The sequence below is a fragment of the Eumetopias jubatus genome, unplaced genomic scaffold, assembly GCF_037043125.1.
Source record: "Eumetopias jubatus isolate StellerSeaLion01/CBP00866 unplaced genomic scaffold, mEumJub1_p1.0 scaffold_14, whole genome shotgun sequence".
Taxonomy (NCBI): Eukaryota; Metazoa; Chordata; class Mammalia; order Carnivora; family Otariidae; genus Eumetopias; species Eumetopias jubatus.
In genome coordinates this window covers 20,405,647-20,431,704 of record NW_028274820.1, presented here as the reverse complement: position 1 = coordinate 20,431,704, position 26,058 = coordinate 20,405,647, and the positions used below count along the sequence as shown (strand labels likewise).

Here is a 26,058-nt window from a genome sequence, read left to right as displayed (position 1 = left end):
TCAATAGCTATTAACTTTCAATGTCATTAACTTTATGTACAACTACCACCAAGAGAAAAATAAATGCTAAAACATCCAGGACTCTGAGGAATATAAAGGGAGATCTATCTTGCCTTTCTGCTCAAGACCACCACATTCCCCTCTCCAGCTCTAGAGACTCCAGGCTAAGTCTACCTTAGACTTAGATGCTACCAAAAGTTAGTAATCATAGCCAACATTTATAAAAAGTACCTACTGCTGAACACTGTTCTAAGGACTTTACATTTACTAACTCAATTCATCCTCAAGAAGACTCTTTGAGGTCAGTACTTATTCCTATTTTCAGATAAGCAAATTGAGGCACATGGAAGGTAAGTAATTTGCCTAAAGTTAATAGTTAGTACGTGGTGAAGCCAAGATTCAAATTCAGGCAGTTTGGTTCCAGGGAAAACACTCTTAATCAAGAACATTTGCTGCCTAATGGACAGTCAATGAGAAAAAGTTTATCAGGAAAACTTAACCTGAAATTTACAAACAAGCATTTTAAAAACAAGATTGAAAGAAAAAAGGATAGAACCAGGACTCCAAAGCATTTTTTGTCTTTATTTCTTGCCAAACATTTAAAAAAATTATTCCTACTTTGGAAATCAATTCCATTTTGCATTGCTCCTGCCTTTAAGATGAAAGTTTCTTTGTAATACAATAATCAGTGCACACTTTCTTTTAACTTCTTTATTAAGTTTGTTGCATAAAAGATATACATTCTCATATTGACAATTCTTGTCATGAACAAAAGCAACAAAAAATAAGGCAATAGCAAGATGTGTTTCACATATAAACAATCATGTGGTAAGAACAAGAAATCTGGCCCTGTACAACAAAGATTAGGAAGCAAAATGTGAATAATCCCTGTATTCAGAATATACCCAAATGTGCGTGCAAAGGCAGTGCACCCATAATACAGCTCACTTAAATTCCTGTTTATGATGCATAAATTCCTTAATCATCCATTTGTGAAATAAGAATGAACATTAAGAAGCATGAAATCCAAATTGCATTTATTTTCACAATATCAATGCTATACTCAAAATAGCAACTTCATTGAATCTAAATGTTAAATGTCTCCAAAGTAAAAGGCAATCTTAATTTTTTTTAACCCTATGAAAGGGTCTGCAAAAACAGTGGCTTATTTTATTCCACTTGTAGAGACTAGGTCTCAGCCTGCACTTAAGTAGGATGAGCAACAAAGGACAGCAAACAAATACCACTAAGAGTAATGCCCGTACATATCAAAATATCTAGCTGAACCATGTTCTTTCTACTTATACAGCAAGTCTATTAAACAACTAGCATAATGGAAGCTTACACCTCATGCGACAGAATCACTAAATTAACTATACATCTATTAGAAATTTCCAAACCCCGTTCCCAAAACAGTTTTAGTACACCTATTAAGTACTGTAGGTCACTTAGAAAAACAGAAATAAAACATACAACCAGTCTTTGCAATGAAAAATTTTTCATAACATATAAACAATGTTCAGCTATAAATTCTGAACAAAGTACGTTTTTCTAAATACGATTTATGTAATCAAGGCTTTCTTAAACAAAGACAGGTCTTAGGTATATGATCTGTACAAACTTACAGTAGTGTATATTCCAAATAGAGATTTTTCTTCCTATTATGATATGAAAATGTAACTCTTTTCTGAGTGAAGATATATGTTAAGGCTTAAGGTGTAAACACTTTGGAAGGCAAACAACTTAATAAAGAAATAACCAGTCATTTAAAAAATGTGTATCATCTCATAATAGGCCCCTGAATTTTCAAATTTACATGTGAGAATACATTTACATCTTAAATTTCTAGGAAAGGCACAGGCTTTATATAAAAAAGCAGCAAAATTTTAAACCCACCAATTTATTGAAAAAGCCATTACTTTTATTAGAAACAAATAATGCTTCTCAAGATGTTGGCAACAGGTCATAGTATAGACATATATTTCATACAGTGTACTTCTCCCTTTATATTCCAGAAGGAGGTGGAATACCTCCTTGGCCGTGGGAAGCAGAAGTATTTGATGGACTGTGTAAACTGGTCTCCTTGTACACAAACCATGCATTTCCTCCCCAAAGTATCATATTCAGAAAGCCGAAGATCTAAGAAAGAGAAAAATAAAAATGAAAATCTAATATCTACTTAAAAATTTATACTCATCTTAGTTTTCCTTTAAATATTTAACATTTCTAGGTAGTATACCATTATTTCATTTAAAATGTAAACTACATATTAAAAAGGAAGACTTTCCATTTCAATGCCAAACTTGTATATATAATGACTTACTCCCAATGAAATAAAGCTAAAATCTCTAAATCTGTAACATATAAAATTATGACTAAAAGAAAGCTTATCTTTGCATGTTCAACATTACCAAGAAGATGGGATTAAATTTTAGAAAAATAAGTAAAACCCTATTATTACTTTAAAATTAGAGTTTAGTGATTTCAGGTGAAGAGGAACAGGAAACCATGCTTCCTTCTTGGGGAGGCTTTCACTTTTCTCCATCTGAAAGGTTATAAACTGTCCCTGGGTATCTTTTCCTATTTCCCTTCTTTCTCCCCTACTACTTACTATCTCTCCTACTCCAACAGCTGCAGCCAGAAGAGAAAAGGAGTCACAAAAGAACTTTACATCAGATCCTACATTAGTCAACATAAAAGAAATTAGTCTTCCCAGTTACAAATCTAACACGATAAAAGTCTCAGAGATGAATAAACTGAAGCTACCCTTTTTTGGTATTTTTTTTTCTCCAAATATAAGAACAACAGTGACTTATATGATGTAAGACTGGGGTAAAGAGTTTGAGAGTAGTATCATATTACTGAAGGCCAAATGTTTTATATTTTTTGCATATTTGCATACAGAAACAACACTTCTGAGATTGTCCATCTCAGATCATGGTCAATATAAATGCAAAAAAAGACTTTTAAATCACAAAGTTGTAACACAAAAATTTGGCCAAATTGCTTTACAAGGCATGCTGACTTCATCCACTGGAAAAATATTTTCTTGAGAAGACAGAAGACTTCCTTAAACATAATATATGCAGTATATTAATAACATACTTAGTAATACATTTATCTGTATTTTGGTAAAATAGACTATTATTTAAATTTATATATACCAATTTTTTTAGATCACTTAAGAAACCATAAAAGTACTACTTTCATAAACCCAGAGCAAGTCAGACCAGAGACAGATCTGGTCCACACCTTGGCTTGCGAACTTGCTAGCTGTGTTATCTTGAGCAAATTAACGCACAGCTACATTTTTTCCCAGGTGTAAAATGAAGATGATAATACTATCTCCCACATTCCTCTTTGGGTTACTGAATAAGTTAAACAAGATGAGTGAGTGTAACATTGTAATGCCCTTAGCACAATGCCTGACACACAGTCTTTATAAATGTTAGTGACTACAATTAGTGCCTTTCGGGTAAAAGTCTTGCCTAGTCAATTTTAACGAGAAGAAAGACTCAATCACGATCTTGTTGAAACCTGTTAACAAGTAATAATTTTCCTGACAAACTTTTCTTCACTGTTATAAAGGTAAAGACTATCTGGTAGCTAGGGTTCTGATAGCTTAGTAAAAATGAAAACAATATATTCATCCAGAGATTTGTTAAAAACTATTGCTTTCTTATATCACTAGTAAGGTTTTTCTAAGTGAAATAAAATATCTTATAAATACTGCATACGTACCACAGATACATTTAGGGATCCCATACTAGTCACAGAGCCAAAATAACACAACACATCTTGATTACAAGGCTGAAGTTCCTTGACAATGCCTTGCCCAGTAGCTACTTTAATATCTGTAAGAGCTTTAGCCCAGGCTGAAGTGCTCACCAACCACAGGAAAGTAGCAACAAGAGTAACAACGAAGTCCTAAAGCAAAAATAAGTATGAGTTAATAATGAAGAGTTAATTTAAAAATACTACACTTCAAATCCATGATGAAGGAACTGAGATCACATTGAACCCTATGGTACTGAGAAATGGCCTACATGACATACTTTATAAAAAAGGCCATAGTCAGCAATGTACACATCATTGTTTATCATCACTAGCACACTGCCTGAGCTACAGCAGTGAGCAAGACTCAAGCATCTACTCAAGCAGTCTAAGATTTTGACACTAGAAATCAGTTTCACGTAGCTCTCACCACAGCCTTGACTTAAGCCACTCACTCCCAGGATCACATCTCAAACCCTGTTATCACCATAATCCCAGTTTCACTCCTCCTGCTTCCCAGTATCATCTCTCTTTCCAGTGCACACTCCTTCAGGCACCCCAACTTCAAAAATCCTTTGACCCCACTGACACCTACAATCTGATTTTACCACTTTTTTACTGTCTCTCCACCTCACTCATGCTCTCATTTCCCCCTTAATTTCTATTCTAAGGTCCTTCGTTACAACCCCTTGCACACACGCAACTCCCTGACCTTCTTCTGCTTTCTCATACTGTTCTGGCAAAATTCTAACTTCAGTTAAATCTAATTCCCCATGACTGGAAGGAATTAAAATAAAAAACCAGAACAAGAAATCTAGTTGTCCATGATCTGGATAATGAAATGGGGAAAAGCACGCATCCAGAATGACTTGTTTCTTTTAAAATTCATGACCCTAAAATTTCAAGAATACTCATTATATTAAGGACAAAAAAAATAATCTCTCAAGGCATCCTCTCACTAGTAATTTTCTACTCAAGTCTTTGCTATTTATTACATTTCCAAGAATAGGACTAAAGTTTTAAATATTCTGGATAGTTTCTCATTGAGTAAGATGAAGAAAGAAAAAAAATGTATTCTCTTTACTCAATCTATTCTGCTGGGGAACTAAAATTTTGTTAACTAGCTGGGCAACTAAAATTTTGTTAACTAGCATTGGTTACAAAAATCTAAAGAAGACTTTTTAAAGAATGCATTTGTATAATATAAAGTATAAGTCTCACCTTGTTTAGTTTTCCTTTAAATTAACCACCAAAGTGGGAATAATGTAAAATTTGTATCTTTTAATGTTATGTATTCTTAGGATTCAGGTATGCCCAAAGCTATGAGTTCTTACACATCTGCAGCAAAAATCTCTGCAAGCTCAGAAATGGGTTTTGGAGCTTATCAGAGAAGTGGTTCCCCAACCACCACCCCCCCAATAAATCTGATTGGTTTTTAATTACTTTTTCCAACCAGCTTTTAGTCATTTATTGAGACTAAACACCAGGAACCACTTATGACATATAGAAACTCTCCTATATATAGCTTGTCCACCAGGTCAAGATGGCAATGAATACATGCCTTGTGATCAGAGAACCAAAAACAATGACTAATTTTACAAAGATGGAGGTATTTGCATTTTGCATTTGAGCTTTCCACTGCTCCTGGTCTTCTTTTAAAAAACGCAGATCAAAGAAAAAAGTACAGAAATATGGCTTCCATGTTTTGCACTGTGTGTGGGGGGTACTCTCCTCTTCACTTCTGCACTCGGTTGTACTTTTGCTGCAGGTAGATATTTTCTAAACACTTGCTAGAAACACAATGCCTTTTGGAGAACTGATAAATAGTATAAGGTTATCACATCTTAAACAAGTTCTCTCTGGGCTGAAGTTCATAGCTTTGACCCATATATGTCAAATCCTTGTAATTTCCAGGTTTCTTCCTTCCAACTTCTTAATTAAAAAACACCCTGATGTTTTTCTGATTATGCTCTTTAAATCTACTTTGCAGCTGGCATGACATTCTTATATTTCAAAAGCAGGGAACTCTTCTGAAAATGATGCACATAGTAACCTTAGGGTGAGGGGACGTGGGGGAAATGAGGGCCTCTGAAGATCATCTATGTCCCACTCAGGACTGTTTTCAGGGTGTGGCCCACCCACAGTTCTGCAATGCACAACCATAGCTGCCTCTGGCAGCCCTGGTCCCACCAATGAGTTGGGATAGGATTCATAACAGATTTTTAGGATTTGGGATACTTTATTTTTGTTTGGTTTCAGGTTTTTGGATATTTCTGATTCTCCACATGGCCTAGAACCCTTAAGTTCCTGCTATTTAAAACCAAAAAAATGCTACATTTACTTAAAAAGGGAAGTTGATTTTAAATGCCACAATTGAAACGCTCCTAGAAATACCTTAGTAGAGAATTGAGAACATTGCCAAAAAGGCATGTCCTCATTAACAAAGAGTACTTTAAAAAAAACAATGTCCTACTTGGCTATATTTTAAATTTGGGTATCTCAAGAAAACTTTACATTTATATGGTTAAATTGAAAGTAGAATTCAAAATTTAATTTAGAAGCCTGGATTTTTACAGACAAGAAGCATCCTTTATATTATATTAACAACAAAAAAACATTTAAAGGGCTAGTTCTGGATTACCTCTCCATGACCACTAACCAGAGATGGAAAATTTCTTTTGACTTTTGAATGATGCACCTAGATCAGTTTTATAGTTTTTATAGAAAAACCCTCTACAAATATAGATTTGGATGCTGCCTTAGAAAGTGTGATTTTTAACAGTTCACCAAAAAAATATGAAAAATAAAAGGCTCATTGCTAGAGTTAACTTAAAAGTTTGTTGGAATGGGGCGCCTGGGTGGCTCAGTCATTAATGGGTCTGCCTCCGGCTCAGGTCATGATCCCAGGGTCCTGGGGTGGAGCCCCACATCAGGCTCCCTGCTCCACGGGAAGCCTTCTTCTCCCTCTCCCACTCCCCCTGCTTGTGTTCCTGCTCTGTCTCTGTCAAATAAATAAATAAATAAATCTAAAAAAAAAAAAAAGTTTGTTGGGAGAATGACAAAATGGCAAGAACTGTCTTCATTTATTATTTAAATTATAAAGAATTTTAACAAAAGATAGTATCTATATGATTATCATAATTCCTTTTTTTTTTTTAAGTAGGCTCCATGGGGGGCTTGAACTCTCCTCCAATGCAGGGTTTGAACTCATGACCCTGAGATCAAGACCTGAGCTGAGATGAAGAGTTGGATGCTTAACTGACTGAGCCACCCAGGCGCTTCACAGTTCCTTTTCTTAAGATTTTATTTATTTGAGAGAGGGGGAGAAAGCACCAACGGTGCAGAGGGAAAGGGAGAACACTGAGTGGGGAGCCTGACATGGGGCTCGATCCCAGGACCCTGAGATCATGACCCAAGCTGGAGGCAGAGGCTTAACTGACTGGGCCACCCAGGCACCCCTGTACCGTTCCTTTTTAAGTTAAGTCTTGGAAAGTCTACAGAAGTTACAGATTCTTAATATGTAATTCCTGTTGATTAGCACTGCAAATTAAAATAGTTGATGTCTATCTGTTTGAAAGACATACAAGAAAATATTTTGTGAAAATGTCAGGTTTAAGAATCTCTTCTCAGAAATAAGAAACAAAATAAGAATTTTAGCAGGTGGTTTTATTCCTTACTTACCATTTGTATTCTTATGATCCAGGCAGCAAAAATTAAAAATAAAAAATAAAACCTGTTATCTTAATTAATAATTTCTTCATACCCAACTAGCCTTCCCTTTGAAGTAGCTTCACAAATAATCAGCAGATGACAGTGTTTTCTCAAGATATAAATGACCGGTATCTCAAAAGCACCTCTGTTCTCCCTTCAAGTCAGTAACACTTAATACTGCCTTGTAGTTATTCTTTTGTTGTGGACATCTAGCTTAAAACCATAGCTTATCTCTGCATTTGCACTAATAATCCAGAGGAGATTCTACTACCTAAACCTCAGAGATTATTTTTATTTCTAGCTCAGAAGACTCTGAAGCCAAGAAAGATGTTAGGACTTGAAATCCAAATCCTTTGTTGCCATCTCCAAGATTCAAAATTAGTTCATGAACATCACTAGTGAGAATTCTCTAATTCTTACAGAATTATCTGGGTCAGATTTTAAAATAAAGAACTTAGGAATACAGACCCGGAGTTAGCTAACTTTTCCTGAAATGGGCCAGACAGGAAATATGTTTGGTCTCTCTCCCAACTGCTTAACTCTGCCACTGTAACATGAAAGCAGTTATAGACCGTATGAAAATGTTTGGGTATGGCTGTGTTATAAAACAAAAGACCAAAAAAACAAAACTTTATTAAAAAACAGAAACAAAACACAATGAATCAGATTTGGCTTGTGGGCCATAGTTTGCTGATTTCCGATACTATTAAGCTCAATAAAACATTGCAAGAGACATAAAGGGGGTCTTTGAGAAAAGAGAAAAAAGGTAAGAAGTAGGAACACCATCATGAGACTACTAGTATGGTCAGCAATTCCTGAAATTAAAGGCATTAATTTCTACTTAATTTCTCTACTTGCAACCTAATATGCTCTATATGTTTGAGATCTTTCCAGGTTAAAGAAAGACTTAGAAACAAACAGACCTCTGTATTCCCTAGAGTATGAGGAAGTGTTGCAAACTGGCTCAAAGAATTAGGTTCAATGTGACAACCAGAGAAAGCTCAACCTCATGGTAAACATAAATCAAAATATGTTTACCTGGTTTATGCCAAGAATTTTCATTTCCAGTGTAAGAAAATCTATATTTAACTCCAAATATAACATACCCTTATACAAATGATTTTTGTACAAAAATAAAGTGTTTACTTACAATCATGGGAAGTTTTCGACTATCCCGATACAGGCTCGTATAACCAACATAGAGCAGAAGAGCAGCAATGCAGTACAGGAAGACAAAGACCGCAAATGTAACATAGAATTGTGCAGAAGAAGAGTAATCTCCGATAAGGACATAACTTTTCCAATTTACATCACACACGTTTACATCTGGATGTGCCTGAAATGATGCTTCATTCAACCTATTAAAAAAAGGCTCAAATAAATTTGTGAATTACTTGGACTCTCCCAATAGAGACAGAAATACGTAAGTAGAATACTGAAATGACATTTCAAAAAACACTCCCAAAATATATTACATTTTCCTTTGGGGGAAAAAAAGGGGAAAATTCAAATATTTAAATTAAAAATTTCCTAAGAAATGTACATAAATTATGCCTTGTAATTGGTTTATGATAGACTGAATATAGATTGCATTAAACACTTTAACATCCACATACTATTTTCCTGCAATAAGAATTTAGCAGATTAAGCGAGTTGATACAAAATAGTTTGCAATTTGAGACATGATATTCCATTCTAGGAGGCAGAGTATGTGTGACTAGCACCAGGAGAGCCAATCATGATTCACATTTTAGCCCTAGATTAATTAGCTGTTAACTTTAGACTGTGTTTTTAAAATTTTTTTATTGTTATGTTAATCACCATACATTACATCATTAGTTTTTGATGTAGTGTTCCATGATTCATTGTTTGTGCATAACACCCAGTGCTCCACGCAGAATGTGCCCTCTTTAATACCCATCACCAGGCTAACCCATCCCCCCAATGTCCTCCCCTCTAGAACCCTCAGTTTGTTTTTCAGAGTCCATCTAGACTGTTTTTAAATTTCCTTACCTATAAATTGCAAAAGCCCTTATCACTAAATGTGCCATAACAGTTCCTCATATAGGAACTTTATAAGAGAAGGGCTGGGAAACGGAGAGGCAATGATTCATAACCAGGCTCTTGCTATCTGACATATTTTTAGTGTAAGGGTTTATTTATCATCAAAACAACCTTTAAAGGTTAAGATTTCTAACTCAATGGATAGAAATTTTGAGTCCTAGAGAAGTCAGGTAAGTAGTACATGGAAGAAGATTTACACCACGGCTTAAACACAGGACACATTCAATAAACTTCAATAAACACTGAAGTTAAACAGAAAAATTCACAAAATATTCATTTTAGTCTAGTAAACACAAACTCCTCGCTTTAAATACATGTCTTAAAACGGTATAAAGAAGGCTATTATTTAGTAATTGCAAATACATGAGAAATTTGAATTTTCTGAAGCTGTGATTGCTTCCACATCATGGCTTCACACACTAAGGTGACAGAGCAGTCTCTGTTTTGTTTTTAAATTTTCAATTCACTGTGGGATGACAGAATACAAATGTCAAGGCAAGGTCATATAAAAGTTTCTAAATGCTTAGTCTCGTTTTCTGTACTTAATTCATCATAGGCCAGGAACACAGTTTGCAGACAGACACTGGTCCATGTGCCACAGTTTGAGGAACAATGATCACCATTTACAAATGAGCATATGTGCAATTTAAAATTTTCTACCCCCCCAAATTGCTGGAAATATGAAAGTAAAACGTTTTTAACCATAAAAACAAACAAATATCTTACCTGAATGGATAACCAAAAGCAGCTGTAATCGTTTTATTTTCAGTAAGTTTAGGACAAGTCACTTGAATTTCTGTTTTGCCGTCAAAACCTCCACAGGTGGCAAAAGCAAAGATAGAAGCAATCTATACAAAGTGAGACCAAAAAAGGGGGAAGAAGCATTACTGTACCCAAAACATGGGTCATTAAAGCTTAAATACATTATTAAAAACTGGCTCACTAACATTCTAGAAATTCTTAATTACTAATTAAACACAGATGGTGAAAAACACTTAAAAATTTCATTTCCAACTGTCAACAAATGATTTTCTTTTCCCCTGAGTATAATACAGAAGCTCGTATACCAGCTCATATAATAATCCTTTTGCTAAGACTGCACTGTACCTACTAAATATTAGTATGAAATTCAGATGAAGTCTTATTTATTAGTATCAAAATCAAAAGGTGATTTGGAGGTATTTTTAATGGTAACCGTTAAGCCAAGAGACTTGCGAAGAGGTAGCAAATGGAGATGCTATTTCATGAGCTTGTATGACCTCATTTTTGAGTATTTCAGTATTTCCAGGTCTCAAAAAGTACTTGGAAATTTGTTTTCCTGATCATGCATATACTTAAAAGAACACAATGTTCTCTTAAATGCTATATATAACAGGAAAAAACTGGAAGCATCCTAAATGTTGATATGGAATCAAATAAACTGTAATTCACTCATAGGATGGAACATTATGCAGTCATTAAAATGTTGGTGAATATTTAATGATACTGAAAAACATTCATTACATATAAAGTTTGTTTATGGGGTGCCTGGCTGGCTCAGTTGGTAGAGCATGCAACTCCTGATCTCAGGGTTGTGAGTTTGAGCCCCACTTTGGGGACAGAGTTTAATTTTTAAAAAAGTTTGTTTACACATGCATTGTACCATGTGTCTACGCCTATGCATATGATGCACACTACAAAAATACATCAAAATTTTAACAGTGGTCACCTCTGAACAGAAAATAAAGATAATTCCTTTTTCTATTTGTATCTTCTAAATTTTCTACAAAACAAAACAAACAAAAAATCCCACATATGGTGTAGTGGCCAAACCTCAATGCTTCAGCAAATTCTGATGGCTCTGTTTAAAAAAAAAAACAAACATATTTGGAATCTGATCATCACCATCACAACATCCTGATCCAAACCACCATTATTACCTCTTGCCTGAATTATACTCTAACAGCCTTCTAAATAATCTTGCTTCTGTCCTTGTCCCTCCTTCAGTCTACTGTCAATATATCAACCAGGGTGATCTTTTAGAAATAAAAGGCAGAAAACTTTATATCCTCTGCTCAAAATTCTCCAACGTCTTCTGAGTTCTCTCTGAATAAAAATCAAAGTTCATATAACAGTCTACAAGATCCTTTCTTCCCTTAATAATTCTGATCACACACTGCTACTTTTCCCCTTGTCAAATCTCTTTACATAAAACGGTCTCCTTGCTATCCCTTAAAGGGGTAAACGTCTCCTACAGAGCCTTTGCACTGGCTACTCTCTCTGCCTGGAGTACATGAGTTACTTCCTACTTCACAGTTCCCTGTTCCAGCAGGGCTTTATCAGAGAGGCCTTTCCAATCACACTATATTAAATAATAATGCTCCAACCCCACAGTACTTACTCCCTTTATTCATGCTGCTCTATTTTTCTGCCACTGTAATTACCACTGCCTATTAGTACCCAAGTATCTGTCCGTTTTTCACTAGAATATAAACTCAAAGGCAGGGACTTTGTTTTGCTCAAGGTCACATTCATCTAGCAAACAGGTAAAATTCAGTGAAGGTCTGATATCAAAGCCTATACTGTTAAACACTGATATAATGCCTTTCACAGATTATTAATACAGGGCCTTGAATCAGGCCATAACCAGGATCATAACTATCAAGAGATTTCTTTTTTTCTGTAAAGAGGAGATTTACAAAAAGGAATCTGGTTACAGATATGAAGAGCCTGAGGTAATGTCCAGCACATAGTTTGGAATCTTCAGTTAAGCGTTCACAGGTAAAGACAGAAGAATGGATACTCTCTACACATAAATGTTCATGAATAAGGAATGAAAACAGAAGGCCAGAGAAAATGGGGCATATACCCATTTAGGATTAGAAAAAAGAAACAGGATACACAAACTTAACCAACGGGACAATAAGGAGGCCAGGAAGAGCCCTGTGTGTAACTAGATAAATTCTATCTAACAAAGCTTGTGCTGCAGATCACCAAGGAAAGGGGTGTGGTGGTTTTAAAAATATGTCCACAAACTCTGATACTCCTCCCTGCGAGAGGCAAAGATTAATTTTCCTCCCTATAAGTGTGGACGGCTTCTAGTAAATTGAATATGGTCGAAAGAATGGGACATCCTTTCCGAGACTAGGTGATAAAGAGACTATAATTTCTGTCTTCCTTTCTCTCTTGAATCACTGGCTCTGGGGGAAGCCAGCTGCCATGTTGGGAGGATACGTAGGCAACTTACAGAGACTTGTGATGAGGAACCACTGACTCTCAGCAACCATGTGAGTGAGATGGGTGTTAAAGATGACTCAATCACGGGGAACAGCTTGACTGCAAACAGGGAGACTCTGGGCTGAAACCCCTCAGGCTACGCCGCTCCCAGATTCCTGACCCACACTGAGATAATAAACGTGTGCTGTCTTAAGTGCTAAGGTTGGGGCACTTTATTAGGTAGCAATAGATAACTAATACAAAGAAGGACTTCAATAAATGGTCCAGGGTCACCTGGGGGGCTCCGTTGGTTAAGTGTCTTCGGCTCAGGTCATGATCCCAGAGTCCTGGGATCAAGCCCCACGCCGGGCTCCCTCCTGAGTGGGGAGCCTGCTTCTCCCTCTCCCCTCTGCTTCTGCTCTTTCTCTCTCAAATGAATAAAATTAAATCTTAAAAAAAAAAAAGGTCCAGATGGGCTGAAGACAAATGCAAAATTGAGTCTTTAGAAATTTTTAAGACAATATAAAAGAAAATTTGTGACCACAGAGAAAGGAAAAATTTCTTAAGATTAAAAATAAGAACATATACTAGCAATAAAAGATTATTAAATTCAACTATAGAAAAATAACTATAGAAAAATCAAAAGTCAGCTTTTTAATGTAAAACAAGCTACAGACTAGGTGAAAGTATTTGCAATAATGTCACAAAGGATTAGTATCTACTAGTATATAGATCTAAGAGCAATTCTTACCCATGTGTACTACAGAACATGCGCAAGAATGTTCATAGTGACATAGTTTATAATATCAAAATACTGAAAACGTGGGAGCAACAGGAAAATGGATAAAACATAATAGCATACACTTACAATGGGAAGTTTAACAGCAATAAAGATATAGGAACTATAGCTGCCCACATCAATATGGACGAAATCTAGAAACCTAACGCTGAGTGGGAAAAAAAGTTGCCTAAGTCTTCATACAGTATGATGCCATTCTTTTAAAAGCTTTGGTTACTTATCTACACCACTCCTGCCACTATTTTTGTTCAGGCCCTCACCATTTTTCACGGGGACTAACCCAAGAGACTCTTCCTCTCATTTCTAATCTCTTCTGTAGCGTGGGCTCATGTGGCTCTTGAGCACTTTAAAAATGGCTTGTCTTAGGGCACCTAGGTAGCTCAGTCCTTTAAGCATCCGACTCTTGATTTTGGTTCAGGTCATGATCTCAGGGTCGTGAGACCAAGCCTTGTGTAGGGTTCTGTGCTCAGCGGGGAATCTGCTTGGGATTCTCTCCCTCCCCCTCTGCAAACTGCACACCCCCCCCATGCTCCCTCTCTCACTCTCTAAAATAAAATAAATCTTTTAAAAAATAAAATAAAATAAAAATGGCTTGCCTGATTTAAGATAGCTGTAAGTGTAAATTAGACAATGCATTATAAAGACTTAGTATTCAAAATGTAAAATATCTCATCGATAACTGTTTATATTGACTACCTGTTGAAACAATATTTAGATTTATAAATAAAATATATTAAAATTAATTTCACCTGTTTCTTTTCGCTTTTTTAGTGTGGCTGGAACACTTAAAATTATTATGGGGCTTGCATTTTGTAGTTTGCATTCTGTTTCTATTGGACAGATGCTTTAGAGTGATGTCACACTGATCTGAAATGAAGATCTGGTCACGGTACTCCCCTGTTTAAAGAGATTTCCTCAATGACTTTCTAGAACTAAATTTAAGAAAAAAACAAAGCCCAGACACCTTCATTTGGCCAAACAGGCATGGCTGAGGTACCCTCAACCTTATCCTTCTAGATTTATATGCACTTTATTCCCCACCCGGTACTGTACGACTCTGTCACACGGTACTACTACTTACTACTGCCCCTGAAACACATCATGTATTTATGTCTACAGTGTATCTGTTTCTTCTGCCAGGAACTGTCCCACCCCCAAACTGTTCTCTGACAAGCTCACCTTAAAGGCCCTTACCAGTTTCTTATGGTAGAACTATTCTGTCTCCCGGGCTGCCATAGACTTGGGTTCATTAACTCATTACTATAGGCATTTTTCTTGTGTCTTGATTTAAAAAACAAGAACAAAAAGAAAAAAACCCAAAACAAAAATAAAAACTAGTTTCTAACTAAATACAAAAATTAAATAAATGGCATACTGTACTTACTGCTCTTAAGCCTAATGCCTTTCTTTCCCTGTCCCTTGGCAGACTGTCATGTCTTTGTACTTGGTCTTACTCAAGATTTTCAGTGCCTACCTAGCAGAAGGTCTGGCACATTACATATGCTCATTAAATAACTGCTTAATTAAAGAAAAAAAACCAATTTCCAATAATCTACAAATAAAATCATATTTCAAGTCTTACATAACCATCATTTCACAGCTATCTTTTCGTTATAAGGATAAATAAATGTCGTCTTTGCAATTCTGGTCTTTATCTCATTGGAAAAAGGGACAAGGCACACACTTTTTACTACATAAATTATAAAACAACCTGAAGGTAAAGTATCTGACTATCTCATTTCTCCCTATTTCCTACTGCTATTTTGATTTAAATTCGAAATTATATATTGGCAGCCCATGGTGAAACCTGGCCTGCAGATAATATTTGTGTGATCTTCCCAGAATTCATAAAAAAATATGAATTTGTTGTTGGTATTTTAATACCAGCATACCACACATAAAAATTTGATTTCCTGCTTTCCCTTACTGTGGGGAAACTGCAAATATGGCAGCATCAGACCCATATTCCCATAAAGCAACAACCATGTGGAACTGAGTGACAGATGACATGTAAGACGGGGCATGTGCTTTTTCCAGACTGTTGCCACTCTACTGTCTCAACAATCCTCAGGATGCATGTTAGTTACCAGGAATCAGTGAGCTTATTCTATTGTTTTTCTTCCAAACAGCTTGTTTCACTCACTTACTTTATGAGGGTGGTTCCTCTGTGCACTTCCGTTTGTATTCCTCGTCTAAACCAGGAGTCCTGGCATGCTCATTTCTATTGCCTTGCCACTCATGAAATTCATTTTCCCATTCTTCTCTATTCCATGAAGAAAGGCTCAAACTGCTAACATGAAATTCTACCTGTAGAATAACTAGTCAGAATCTAAGGACAGGGTGACAGCAAGCTTCTCTTCAGGTCAAAAGGTTCCATATTTCATTATGACAGACTCAAGTTGCCAAAAAAACACTGCCACTTAATCCTCTACCCACCAGACCAATACTAGATACATGGAAGATCCCTCAGGAATTTTGAGGTTTGTAACTTTGGAGTTAACATTTCAGCTTGGTTCTCTAGAACACTACGCTCCAAAATAAACTGCAGTAGTCAATTAATTGGTATAGGAGAAGAAAATATCTGAACTTCTATCTGTATTTACTTTTAGACTTAAACAAGGAATTAAAGCCTTACTGAAATTAATATATCACTGCAACCCATACTGGATCTGCAGGTCTGAGTCACACGCCAGTAGGGCATCCTGCAGGTAAGAGAAGTCCCATGACATGCAAGGACAGTGATACCTTCACCTATTTCCACCCTGTTAGTAGTGTTCGTGTATTATAATGTGAGTGTGCCTGGCTAACTGAGTTTATGGAACGAGTTACCTAGTTTTAACCAAACCAACCTTCACAAAACAGACCAATGGCTTAAACATGTCTTCGAAGAAACTATAAACTAATAATACAAAAACTCACATCCAAAAGAGAAAATAGAAGCCCTATATGAGCTATATTCATTAGCCACATTCCAAGGAAAAAGAGATTCTACTTAATCAGATCACAAGAAGATGGCATATTTATCTATATATCGGATGAATGTTTGAAATAAGGATTTAAAAATATGAATGAAATTTACTCCAAGCATAAAATATGCCTTAAGATACTGACATAGTGGGGTGCCTGGGTGGCTCAGTCAGTTAAATGTCTGACTCTTGATCTCAGCTCAGGTCTTGATCTTAGCTCCGGTCTTGCTCTCAGGGTCATGAGTTCAAGCCCTTAGCCCACTTAAAAAAAAAAAAGATAGTGACATAGTAAAATATCCATCTAAGTTATGGATGCATATTGGGGCTCTATGCATAAAATTTTACAGATAAGGATTCATGATAAAAAAAAAAAAAGTTTGGAGACCCCTGGTATTTTCAATGAGTTATTTAGCCTGTAGCCAGAGTCCCAGTCCTCGGTCCTATTTCTAGACCCTGCTCAACTCACTGATACTTCTGCTGGGAACACTGGTACTCATCTATATATGGGTGTTTTTTTTACAAGTTTCTGACTATTTGGTTTCATCATTAATCTGATGTCATTTACTTAAATTTCCTTCTGTCCAAGGTTTAGTCTAGAAACTGATATAACTGAAATCTTCAGAAATAGACCTAAAAGAAAAAATAGACCTAAAAGTACATTGTATATGAGTGTTTATATGCAAAATCAAATGTATGCTTTTTACTAAAGCTGAAAATGAACTATCACAACATGTTTGCCTTTACAGTCAGTAAGATTAGATGCCTAGAACCAAAGCACTGATTTTTACGAGTTAAAGTCCTTGTGCATTTACTAAAGACATTCATTTTTAAAATCTTCAAAAAGATTTTTATTAGAGAGAGAGAGAGAGAGCACACGCACAAGCAGGGGGTGGCAGGGTGAGGGAGGAGCAGGTTCCCCGCTGAGCAGAGAGCCTGACGAGGGGCTCCTAACCCTAACCCTCACCCAGAACCTGGGATCATGACCCGAGCCAAAGGCAGACGCTTAACCAACTGAGCCATCCAGGTGCCCCAAAAGACGTTCATTTTTAAAAATGTTTTGTTATCGATGCTGCTATTTCAGTTCATTCCCACTATGCACCAAGCAGTGAAGTCTGGTACAAAGTGCTTCAGTTTCATAGTAAGGTTCCATAACCTTTAAGAATTTGGATCATGAAAAGTAAACTTGAGTTCCTGCGGGAGGAAAGAGAAGTTTTTTTTTTGCCAACTCTTAACTTTTATATGTTGAAAAGACCTTTTTTTAAATTATATTTTTAAGTAATCTCCATGCCCAATGTGGGGCTCGAAATCACGACCCTGAGATCAAGAGCTGCATGCTCTACCCACTGAGCGAGGCAGGTGACCCTGTTGAGAGCACCTTTATGTCACCTTCATCATTACATAATTGTTAAGCTATTGAATATGGAACTAGAAATCTGAGGAACTTAAATATATTTATTTCAAAATAATTTCAGATTGTCCTACTTTTATGTTTTTCAGAGTAAATCCATATCTTGATTGTTGATCAGGCAGGCTGTCCTGAAGTGTATTTGTGCCACTGATTTTGACCTTTTAAGTGAAAATTAGTTTTCTTCATGTTGGAGGATATTTGATATAGGCTCAAATTGAGGTCCCCCCCCTTTTTCTACCTCTATCTAGTAGTTTTACAGTCATTTCTACATGGCTGCAAATACCACATCTTATGATGGGACCCCCAAACTACCAACATATGAGAATCCTGAAGTGTTCACAAATTCAGACCCTGAGCTAGCAGGTAGATTGATTCAGGTCTTCGTTAGAAGGCTGTATTGTTTAAGTACTTGGCTCTATGTAAGGCATAAATCCAGATAATAGGTTGAAGCTTTTTTCCAAATGTATTTCCCAGATCATGAACAGTCCTTCTTCCACCCATATTTTGTTTCATTTCTGTTCCCCAATGATGCTTACTGTATTAATACAGCAATTCTCAAAGTGTTCTGTGGTGCTTTGGGAGTACCCAAGACTCTTTCAGAAAGTCCATGAGGTCAAAAATATTTTCATATTATTAAGACATTATTTGCCTTTTACACTGTGTTGACATTTGCACTGACTTGAGCAAAAGCATTTGTGGGTGGAACTGTTGGGCTTTAGTAAGAATAAGCAATAGCATCAGAGTTATTCATTGTCATGCACTTGCAGTTAAAAAAAGCCAGTTTTGCTGATGACAGCAAAAATTATGATTTTTATTAAATCCTGACCCTTGAGTCTTCTTAATATTCTGTATGATGAAACAGGATGTGCAGATACTTTAACCGCACACAATGGTTGTCTCCAGGGAAAGCATTTAAAGTAACTGCGTTATATGCTGAACTGTTTTCATGAAACACCATTTTTACTTGAAATAACAACAGACAAAAAATAGTTATTCAGACGTGGATATCTGGCAGATATTTTTCTTGAAAACAAATGAAGTGAGCCTTTTACTTCAAGGAAAACTGGTAGCATTTGTTGCATTGGTGCAATTGAAGTTTTTAAGTGAATTATTATTGTGTTTTAAAATAAATAAATGTTCCCTTAAAAGCCTCTGCTTAAATTTACCCTGATGTTGTAAATGTCAATAGATACAACCCACATAAACAGAAGCTCTCTGAGGTCCTCAATATTTAAGAGCATAAAGGGATTCTGAGACCAAAGTGTTTGAGAACCATTGTATTAGACACCGCTCTGTGATCTTAATTTTCCCTTTTATATTTTATCAGAGATTGCTATTTGTGTGGGGTGAGTGTGTATGAGTGTGTGTGTTCTCAAAGCCCTTACAACATATATATGTTGTCTATGAAAATTATATCTGATCTACCCTATAGGAGTGCTCACGGTAAATAATCCAGAATCAGGTAGAAGAAACAGAGAGCAAAGGTAGGGGTGAGTCTGTAAGTCTATTAGCAAGCTTTAAGTACAGAGAGTCCTAGTAGACATAAAATGCTATTTGAAATCCTTTCCATTATGGGCGCGGTCGGGGTGGGGAGGCAGGGGGAAGGAAGTGTACCCAAATGGCAGGGCTAAGAGAAAGGTAAGCTTCCTAAAGAGTAGTCTCCTACAGACCAATAGCCTAAAAATGTAAAATTAAGCAAATGGATGAAACATCAGTCTATATATGCGCTGTCCCTCCCACTGTGTAATAAAAACAATTCGTATTTTCTAGGGTGTTCCGCTGTGCTATTTTTGAACCACAAAATTAGGATAAAACATGGCCCCTATTTGCAAAAATTTTATGTTACTTGGGATGACTAAATTTTAAGTGTTTTATATAAACTATTGTGTATATTTGGAAGTTTGTTGTTTAAACAAATTGATATATGCAATACTCAAAGAACTACAGATTTTCTTATTTACTGTTTTTCACGCTAATTTTCTTGGATAATAATTTGCCCCAAAGTAATGTTTTTAAGTGTCTTTTGAATTTGCTTGTTAACTGTAAGTATAAAATCAGAAAAAAACATTCAAACTTTATCAAAGAATCAAGAACGGCCTGTTTTTAATTCCTAAGATCTTATTATAAACATGCATCTAACACACAAGAAAAAAAATCACTTTAGATACCTTGGGCTTTTGTTTTTTAAGCCTTTGGTAATCTTTTTATTAACTTATTAAAAGACCAATTAGAAACACAAAAGTAGTTATCAAAATGACTAAGAACAGAGTGTTAGAGTCCTGGATGTAGTAATCATAATCATGGACACTGGGTAAATTACTTCATTTCTCTAACATGGAGATAACAACCCTCATAAGTTGTCAAAGGATTAAATAAGAAAATACAAGTAAAGCCCTGGCACATATATGCCCACTCAATAAATAAGTTAACACCAAGGATACATTTGACCAGAACAGACAAAAATATTCAAAGATGGTCTATAATTCTAAAATTCAACTTAGTGTGTAATTTCTTCTATGCTCCCCAAACAGTATCTCTTCCACAATTCTGTGTGTGTGGAATGAGGAAAGCATATACTTAGATTCATTATGGGCTAAATATTTGTTCAGCATCCACCCTACGCAAGATAGCAACAAGAAAGTCCAAAACACAGTGTTTAATATTTTAAAAAGCTAAATCATTTCAATGAAAAACTTTTACCTATATATTAGGGATATTTGACTAAAAGTAAAAATGAAGTTAAAATTTACCAGAGAAATATTAAATACTTTAAAAAGTTGCTTTGATAAAATTAATCTTTGACTTTTACTCCTATGTTCTACTTCTACACATGGGGCATTTATTCTTACCTAAATTTTATATTGTCACCTTGATAGGCTTCTAAAGGCCTATCAGAGAAGTGAAAAGCATACAATATATCATTTCTAAAGTTTAAAATATGTGATAGGGAACTGAGTAATCCTGAAGGACCAGGAGGTATGTATGTTAGTCATATGGGGCTCAATTCTATCCACTGCCTGGGACTAGTCTTACAAACACAGCATCTCAGTCCCGAAGAACTATTCAAGTACATTATAATCATTCACATAATTAAATATTAACTCAATCATTCCAATAGCCCTACAAAGTATTGCTATTCCCATATAAGCGCAACAAAAATTCAACCTTTACTGAGTACTTACTACACAAAGAGAACTAAGACAATGTCACTGCCAGGCACTCTAACTAGGTGCTAGGGGTAGTTTAAAAAAAAAAAAGAAGAGAAGGAATACAACATGTACAACATGGTGGCTGCAGTTTAGAGGCAAAGTGCAAATGCTTCTGCTCTGGCGATTATATTTTTATTCTGTCAATAAATATTTACTGGGCATCTAATCCCTTGAAAGTTACATATCATCAGGTTATATCTTAGTCTAACATATTCTAGAAACTTAGAGATAAGCTGATTGAGGGAATTATTTTTTTAGTTATATAGATGTATAGATAGTAAACAGCCATTATCTAGATTTTAGATTTGTTTATAAACTTATTTATTGGCTGTTTTTAAAAGTAACCTGCCACACCTCAATCAATGTGTTATGAAACTTGAACAATTCCTTCAAAACAGATTTAAAAATTCCTCCGATGGGCCCTTCTCCTCTAGAAACTTGTTTCATCATTCATCCCCTCTGCCTCTGTTTTTAACCTCCAACAATTCTATTCACAAGTCTCTTCTCTCAAGCCCACAAACACATTCAGTCTTTCCCATCTTTCAGACGGGTTACCACCAAATCCCTCCCACTTTCAGGGTCAAATAGTGGTTTACTCTCACTGTCTTCACTTTCTTACCATATATCCATTGGCCTACTACCATCTGGTTTCTGAATTTACAGACGTTGCTCTTAGGAAGCCGCCAACAGCCTCTGGATTACCAAAACCAGGGTGTGCATTTTAGTCCTTATTTTACTTAACCTCTCTCTTGCACCTCTTGATATTGTTGAATAGTACTCTTTTCTTTAAATTCTATAGTGATGCCAGATGTTATTTATTTTTCTCCATCTTCTTAACCATTTCTTCTCTTCCTTGCTGGCAGGTATGTGCTGAATCTCCAGCCCGTTCTTGCATTTTTATTAAACTCTATACCCATATAGCTAACTGCCTAAAGGATACTTCCTTTTTATGACCTAGAGACCACAAACTCAATACATTCAAAACTGTACTGAGCTTCAACCAAAAATCTGCTTCTTCTCCTTAGTGATGTATCTTGGACAGGGGTACCACTACCAACCTGTCAGAAATATGGCAGTCATCTTAGAGTCCTCCCTCTTTTCCAACTTCCAAATACATTCTAATTTTTATACCTCTCTCCTCTATTCCCACTGCAATTAACATGAAGTTCTCATAATTTCTCAAGCAACAGATCTTTCTTCCTTCAATTATGACCTTTCCAATCCATTCTCTACACTACTGACAAAATGAAAATTTCTAAGAAGAAAATCCAATTATATTATTCACTTATTTAAAACCCTTACTCCAAATGGTAGGAATTCTGGGCTTAAGTAGAAACTATCCGATAAACAACTCCAAATTCTGTAACTACACATACGCATTTTCCTAAAAAAGGACCTAGGTTATCAAAGGTTAACCCCACAGGATTAAGATTGGCTCATAGGATAAACTCCTAACTCTTCTGCAAGCCCTATGAAACCTTTCAGAATCATCTCAAACTACACCCTCCCCCCCAGTATAAATTTAAGCCGAACCCGACTACTTCAAGTTCTCAAACAGGGCTCTGCTGCTTCAACTTCTCACACCACTGAACCTAATTTCCCTTTGCCTGGAAAGCCACTCCCCACATCCTCCCTAAGTGAATAAGTACTCATCCTTCAAGTGTTCTCTCATCTATGAAATCCTCCCTAGCTCCTGCAAGCAACTGATTTCTCCTTTCACCTCCTACACTTTGCCTATACTTTTATTATTTATCAGGCTCTCTTGTGTAATGGTATGTTGTTCAAACTGAAAGTAGTATTTCTTTAAAAAGCTTAAACAGGATTTGTTCAAAATATATCAGACCTATGATCACCAATAAACTTATCACTAATGTTTTAAAATATTAAGGAAAAAGTTATGCCTGTTTTGTTAAAAAAAATGTAAGCACATAAACAACTGCCTCATTTACTAAGTGAAAACTTCAATTATAAATGTAATTCTAACCCTCAATAACACTTTTTTAACCTTTATATTTGAAAAACCTAATTAAACATGATTTTCCTACTGCAATTTCACATTTTTATATACTCAAGTATTTTTCTTTATATTTGAAAATGTGTTTGCAGAACCCTAAGTGTGTGTGTGTAAAATATAATTAACATATATTTATGTGTCTTTAAAGTAGACATTTGTGTGAAATCAGCACTTTGTTTTCAGAAGAAAAGCAAAACTTTGGGGGAAAGGCAGGAACCTTTTTGAAAATCAGCTTGAGTATACATTAGGGAATCTGAGTTTCCGTGTTACGTTAAGAAAACACCCTCAGTAGGTTATTTAACACAGGCAATCGAAGTTCTTACTCTTCGCCACTTGATCACTAAAATATAGGGTTAAAGAGTCACGGATGTAAATGTTGCTGGCTATAAAAGCAACTTGCCTGCACAGTGGATAGATGCCAGCTATTAATCCGGGCCTGAGAATCAACACTGAAACATGGGCTCGGCCACGAAATCTGAAGCAAATGTGCAGTGCCTGATGTATTCGCCAACGCCTCCAAGTAACTGATCACTGCCAAGGTCGAATTAGTAAATCTCCTTTGATGTTAACGATTGAGAGTGTTCCCAGGAAAGGACTAAAAGCTGACTGCAGGATGCTGTTTAGAAATACCTAAACAAACTTGCTGGCGATAGTCCTAGCCTGTGTTTGAGTGCACAGGACTGACTAGACGCGTTTTGTAAAAGACCTTCTCCCCCCACCTCCGTCCGCCTGCCTGACCCACAGTTTATTTTTATCCATTTTTAACTTGGAGCCATCTCAAAAGCAAACTAAGAACTGACCGCTCGTCAGCTCACTTGGAGAAGGCACAACCAGCTTTCGACCGAGCGCGGCCTGCAGTCAGCACCGGGCAGAATGCACCCGCTGGCCCTTTCAACAGGACAAGCAGAGGCGCGACTCCGGCCCCCCAGGTTTCGGTTAGACCGCAACAGGAAGTTTTCTCTTCCCTTGCGGGAAGCCGTGCAACCAAAGAGCAATTTGAACTTCCACTCCCACGGGAGCACCCAGAGGTGAGCTTCGTGTGGGACGGCGGCCTCGGCCGGGACCGACGCGAACCGCGGCGTCCCCGGCCCGCGCAGGCCCAGCCCGCGGCCTCCCGTCCCCTCGCCGCTGTCCCGACCCTCCCGTGGCGGCGACGGCCTCGGAGCCCGCGCGGGCCCGGCCGCCCCTGCTCTCGCTCCCGCTACCGGGGCCCCTGGCCTCCCAGCCGAGGCCCCGGCCGGGCCGGAGCGGGCGCGGCGACGGCGGCGCGATTCCAGGCCTCGCGGGCGCGGGCTGCACTCACCCACTCGAGGACCTTGATGAAGCCGAGCGGCTCCTTGAGCGGGTTAATGTTGAGCTGGAAGGAGGACATCCTCTGAGGGAAGGAGGGAGAGAGAGTCAGGACGGCGGGGTGGAGAAGGAGGGGGACCGACGAGACCGAGCAGCAGGGCCGCGAGGAAGGCCGGGCGGGGCGGGCTCCGGGAGGGGGGCCCGGGAGGCCACGGGGCGGGGCGGGGCGGGGCGGGGCGGGGCGGCGGCGGTTGAGCCGCTCGCCGAGGCGCTGAGGCGGGGACGGAAAAGGGGGCGGTTGCGGGAGGCGAGGGGCGGGCAGGGGCGGGGAAGGGGAGGCGCCTCCCCGGGCCGCACCTGGCCGAGCCGGCTGATCCGCTGGCGAACCAAGTAGATATTGGACGCCATGCTGTGTGCGCCGCGCCCCCTTCCCTGATGGCCAGCCCCGCGGCGCTCCGTCGCCTCCCGCGCATGTGCGCGCCCACCTCCGCACCTGCGCAGCACGGTTCGCGCGCCTAGCCCTCGCTCGGGCATAGTCACCCCATCACTGTCCCCGGCCCCAGCTTTCTTCTAGCCGCTTCCGTTCACAGTCCCCAATCTGTAGACGGACTTGGAAGATATTGTTACAGATGAAGCCACCTTTCAACGCTGGTGTTAGGGGTCTTTTACTAAAATGGTGGAAAGTTGTTGCAGAACAACTCGGAAGGGTGATTCAGCACACATTCTTACAGAGATTGAGTTTACTGCGAAAATTATTGCAGTCAGGGTTGAAGGATGTGTATCGAATGGAAAAAGGCTTGGCGCGACAGCCTCCTGACTCACCTACCCACCTTCTACCCCATCGGGCATGTCCTCAACTTGGGGGGGGACTCTAGGTGTCTTTCTACAGAAGGCTAATTCCTGCTCCCTCTTCAAGATTCCGTTTAGGTGACGCTTACCTCTTGGCACCCAGTTATCGGAGTCCCTAAGTTGTGACCTCCTTAGCGGCTTCCCCAATATCTTGAAGTTCTTGGAGAGCTGGAATGGTGGCCTGTTGCCCTGTATGGTAAGATGGTTAACACCGTATAATACTTAGTAAATAAGGAAGAAATCAATTTAGCACAATAGGATCCCAGTACCCACTTTCAAGCACTTACGTGTGAATTAGGTTCCTTGCCGTTGAAGTTATTCTAGGAGGGTTTGACAACTGTTATTGGACATCCTTCTAAATGCACCTGAGACCACTGTAAGTGGTAGTCCAAGTCTTCCGCTGCTTCTTTTGTTGTTTTTCTTTTCTATTCCGTTTCTGCACCTTTTCTTCTGGCACTCAGTTATCAGAGCTCCAAGGTAGTGATCTCCTTACTGGCTTTCTTGCTGCTCTACTCTTTGTATTCTCTTTAGTCCGTTTTTCTAAACTTTTATTTCCGTTTTTTTGAGGCCTGGGAGTGGGTTGTGAATAGTAGTGCTGTTTTGGCTTGGGTTTCATAGTCACAAAGATTCAGTGTTAGATTGAACTGTTAATATCCGAATGAGCTATACACTGCTGGATCAGAATGCTGTTCACTTTGCAATTTTATTTATTAACTTTAAAATTCTAAAATATACTGTAATTTAGTAACCCAGTTTTGGCATTTAGTTTTTCATTTTTT

At 37.7% G+C, this 26,058-nt stretch overlaps 1 protein-coding gene across 1 annotated transcript; it reads right to left on the bottom strand.

Annotated features, from left to right (window-relative positions):
* Positions 1-696: 696 nt before the first annotated feature.
* On the bottom strand, positions 697-24,608 carry SYPL1 (synaptophysin like 1). The gene is made up of 5 exons (XM_028119379.1): positions 24,444-24,608; positions 10,276-10,397; positions 8,636-8,843; positions 3,742-3,927; positions 697-2,139 (listed from the first exon to the last, which is right to left on the bottom strand). Exons 1-5 carry the CDS (start codon positions 24,510-24,512, stop codon positions 2,005-2,007), a joined length of 720 nt encoding a protein of 239 aa, XP_027975180.1. The 5' UTR covers positions 24,513-24,608; the 3' UTR covers positions 697-2,004.
* Between the last annotated feature and the right edge of the window lie 1,450 nt (positions 24,609-26,058).

Excerpts from the sequence above, each read along its gene's own strand:
- SYPL1 (XM_028119379.1), bottom strand. The coding sequence starts at position 24,512 with ATGTCCTCCTTCCAGCTCAACATTAACCCGCTCAAGGAGCCGCTCGGC. Across the intron at positions 10,398-24,443 it reads TCATCAAGGTCCTCGAGTGG|ATTGCTTCTATCTTTGCTTT; the intron begins GTGAGTGCAGCC and ends CACTTTGTATAG. Across the intron at positions 3,928-8,635 it reads GTCGAAAACTTCCCATGATT|GACTTCGTTGTTACTCTTGT; the intron begins GTAAGTAAACAC and ends TTTTTGCTTTAG.